This window comes from Bidens hawaiensis, unplaced genomic scaffold (assembly GCF_021521415.1).
Source record: "Bidens hawaiensis isolate Kalapana, Puna unplaced genomic scaffold, B.hawaiensis_p1.1 tig00003506_1, whole genome shotgun sequence".
Lineage (NCBI taxonomy): Eukaryota > Viridiplantae > Streptophyta > Magnoliopsida > Asterales > Asteraceae > Bidens > Bidens hawaiensis.
Genome location: NW_027491197.1, coordinates 744,658 through 748,830, shown reverse-complemented (window position 1 = coordinate 748,830; position 4,173 = coordinate 744,658). Strand labels below are relative to the sequence as shown.

The 4,173-nt window shown below is 39.0% G+C and overlaps 1 protein-coding gene across 1 annotated transcript; it reads left to right on the top strand.

Annotated features, from left to right (window-relative positions):
- The first annotated feature begins 868 nt into the window (after positions 1–868).
- LOC143623627 (cytochrome b-c1 complex subunit Rieske-4, mitochondrial-like) lies at positions 869–3,725 on the top strand. Its single transcript, XM_077094479.1, has 2 exons — positions 869–1,086; positions 2,876–3,725. Exons 1-2 carry the CDS (start codon positions 906–908, stop codon positions 3,511–3,513), a joined length of 819 nt encoding a protein of 272 aa, XP_076950594.1. The 5' UTR covers positions 869–905; the 3' UTR covers positions 3,514–3,725.
- Positions 3,726–4,173: the final 448 nt, after the last annotated feature.

Genomic DNA, 4,173 nt, shown 5'->3' with positions numbered 1-4,173 from the left:
TGTTGTTCAAAATCCCAAACTCAAGTGTGGATGCCGCCGCGTCCGCGTTTTGTCCCGGGAGTTCCACCGTTAATGATAGAGCAGCGATTCAAGGTAATCCTATGCTCGCCAGAAAAACTAGTTGCAAGTTTCCGGCGAGCACCATATTCATCGTTTCATCGCCCACCGCCACAACAACCACAGCCCACGCCCTCCGACACCACTAGTGTCTCACCCAACAACCTTTCGGAATCGTTTGCTCGCTGGAAAAACGAGTTGCAGGTTTTCAGCGAGCACCATCTTCATCATCTCTCCACCGGTACACAATCTCCATAATCTCCGCCTTCTTTCTATACCTCTACACCATCTCCATTATAAGAAAGACGATGTAGCCAGAAAAATCAAATTCTTAGGAAACGAAGGTTGTTGAGGTATTATGTTGAAGAGAGGAGATGATGTGGGACCCACAACCTACTTTTTACTAATAAAAAATTCTACGACATCAAGAAAACTAACGAAGTTAGGGTTCGTGAAGTTCGGGAGTGCCAAAAACAAATACGGTGAAAGTTGGGAGTGGTGGGAGGCAAATTGTTAGTTGAGAGTGTTATCGTCCAATGAATGAAAGTTGTGAGTACTAATAACCAATATCCTTAAACAATATATCATTACAAGCAAGACACTGGTAACAACACAATACAACCAAGCCGCCTAGAAAATACATTCCATGTCCTCTACCCGGACCATATGCCACCCGTCCACCCAATTACTAATTTCCTATTTTTTTGAACGACTAAATATTTATATACTATAAGGTTTGAATCCATTATAAGGTTTGAATCCATGACCTCGTATTAACACCTTAACCATCTTATCCACTAATTCTCTTCCCCTTCTGCAGAAGAAACCCTAAATCGGAAATCAAGAAAATGTTACGAGTCGCCGGGAGAAGATGCTGTTCTTCATGGTGGTCGTCTTCGTCCGCCGTCGTCTCTCGCAATCCGATCAACTGCGCCACCGCCGTTGATCATTCCACCTCCGATGCCCCCAGATCCATTTCCAGTCATTATCCTTCTTACCTCAATTCCATGTTTCTTCATCACATCAGAGGTCACTCACCCACTCCGTTTATTATTATTGTTTGTTATTGGGTTTTGATTTATGTTTCATTTTATCTCTTTACGGATTTACGAATTGTCGATTTTAGGGTTTGTTGCCTTTTATTTATTTACTGCGGTTAAAGATCAAAGCTTTCCTTTTTTAAATTTGAATTTGTTATTGTTGTATTCATTTTTATTCATGCAGTTTTTTATGGCATTTTAGACATTGGGTTGCTTGTAAATGTTTGATAGTATGTGTTTGTTTCTCTCGTTCTTTGAAGTCGTAAGGGTCGTTAGATTCTGCAAGGTCTGTCTGTGATATGAATTTCGTTGGGTCGGGATGGGTACATTGATTCAATTGAAGGCACCGGTATTACGTGTTGTTATGTAGTGATCAGCATATGCTACCAGGATAGGTAGATGTTAATATCTTTCTTGGTGTTTTGCTAATGGCTATATATTAGCATAGTAAGTGTTGTACATAAAAGATGGCAGAGACATTGTGCAAAAAACCCGATCCATACCCCGCCTTGGAGTGATAGTTGACGCGAGAGCTAAAGGCATATTTATCACGTAGTGACCCACACTTGTTTTGCAACAACACTTGTAGCTGTATAAACACAAAAAAAGAAAATTGACATCAGTTTTTACTAAACCAGTATTGTATATATTAGTAATGAAACGTTGCACATCAGTTGATTGTACTGTACAAGTAGCTCATGCCTAGAGGACATACTCCTTTATCCTACACCTAAAATACTGAGAAGTGAGAAACTTATATTGTTCCTTCTAAGTTTTTTAGGCTGGTTGGTTTTTGCTATTAATTACAAATCTCTTTCAAATATATGTTCCCTTGATATTAATTAGGATTGAGAGCAGCTAATTTGTGTGATAAAGTATATGCTTCGTGATGAGGAAATTCATTGCTTTTTTGTCTTTTTGACTGTTGTATGAGTTAGTGCAATCTTGCTTTATCTTTTTAATGCAGAAACAAATGAATTGATATGCGTCAAATACTGCTCTTTGTGTGTCATTTGCACTTCATTTGCTCAGATGAATAATTAGAATCTCTTAAAAATGCGTTTATTTCCAATCTTTTCAAGAGCACCGTTAGCATTCTGCTTTTCAACTGTAAGCACGCATCTGTATTTGTTTGAAGTTGAAATGACTTTGGAGCTGGATTTTTTGTCAGATTAGGTGCTCTAGAGTGTGTAAGCTTGTGCAGGCACGATATACCAGTATGTCGTTTGTTAGTTTGTCATGGATTGTTTGGTTGATTAGCTCAATTTTTGTGTAAATGTCGATGCATGCTTAGTCTTTAATCTTGGCGCCTCATGACATGGGTAAATGTGGCTGCTTGTGTCTTTTTCACAAAGCAAACACCATAAAACTTATTTGCATTCTGGTCGGTACATATTTTTAGACAAATCTTTTAATCTGCTAAACTTCTATGTTATCTGTAACTTTTGAGTAATAGACCCACTTTGACTTGTTTTATGATAACCTGAAATCACACCATTTGAATGGTTTATGACTACCTTTTGTTGTCACTCTTTAACTGAATACGGGTTCTCTTGAAGTGCAATATTATTATTTAGACAACTGCATGAACGATGAGTATGTGTAAATGCTACGTTGATAATATAAGCATGTATCATCTTTGTCCCTCAACACAGGTCAACTTTTTACTAATAAAAAGTTTTAATGTCCCATGTTAGGTTGATTATTAATTTTCTGTTCTGAACTTTGACTTCCATTCCATATTATGGTTAAATATAGACATTGACTCTTTCTTTCAGGTCTCTCCACTGGTTCAATCACTCCAACAAACGACCTAGGTTTTGATGTCCCTCCTACTATAGCCGCCATTCAGAACCCAACATCCAAAATCACCTACGACGAGTACAATCATGAACGATTTCCACCTGGCGACCCCAGCAAGCGTGCTTTTGCATACTTCGTGTTGACCGGTGGTCGATTTGTTTACGCATCTCTAATCCGTCTCTTGGTACTCAAGTTTGTTCTAAGCATGTCTGCAAGTAAAGACGTTCTTGCCCTTGCTTCCCTTGAAGTTGACCTCTCAAGCATCGAGCCAGGGACCACAGTAACCGTCAAGTGGCGTGGGAAACCCGTTTTCATCAGGCGTAGGACCGAAGCTGACATTGACCTAGCTAACAGTGTTGATGTGAACTCTCTGAGGGACCCACAGGAGGATGCAGTTAGGGTTAAAGATCCAGAGTGGCTCATAGTTGTAGGTGTGTGTACCCATCTGGGTTGCATCCCGTTGCCGAATGCAGGTGACTTTGGTGGTTGGTTTTGCCCGTGCCATGGATCCCACTATGATATATCTGGAAGAATCCGAAAAGGTCCGGCTCCTTACAATCTGGAGGTGCCTACTTATAGCTTCTTGGGTGACAATAAGTTGCTGATAGGTTGAGAATGTTATAAGCAAGGTTTACTACAAAAAGTGCTGAAAGAAAGCAGAGACTAATGTTTTAATTTTGTTATAATTTCTTGTCATTCTATGTATCAGATATTTTTTTGTATGAGCTGCATCAAAGTTCTAAATAAGGCAGCATCAGGTGTTTTATTTGTTGGAATGTTTGTTTTATATATGTCGTGATTTGTTTGTTTTAACTCTAGGGATCATTTCTTTCATTGAGTTTTATACCCTCTCTTTTTCACACAGTAGGAAAAAGGGTTCAAGTTAAACTATGGTGGGTTTATTGCTGTTAGTTTGACTTAGGTGGCTGAGAAGTTGGTCTTGATGGACTGGCTGGTGAATTGTATATGTACTCCTGTGGTCATGTTCTTTTGAGATTTCATAAGCTGATAAATAAAATTATAAAGTCCTGTTTTTTTTTTTCTTTTATAAGTTGACAATGCTTGTTTGTTTTGCCTACTATAGCTCGCCTATTGTTTTGTGCGCTACTCGTGTGTTTTTTTGGTTACTCGTGTGTAAGGGTCGAGGCATAGAAGCCATTTCTAGGCCGTGTGTTCTTTTTGGTTACTAATGTGAAGGGTCAAGGTCATTTGTTATGTCCCAATGAACGGATTATATGATGTTTGTATATGATGTCACAACAAATGTGCTACC

Coding starts and splice junctions, on each gene's coding strand:
- LOC143623627 (XM_077094479.1), top strand. CDS start 906: ATGTTACGAGTCGCCGGGAGAAGATGCTGTTCTTCATGGTGGTCGTCT. Junction 1,087..2,875: donor GTTTCTTCATCACATCAGAG/GTCACTCACCCA, acceptor TCTTTCTTTCAG/GTCTCTCCACTGGTTCAATC.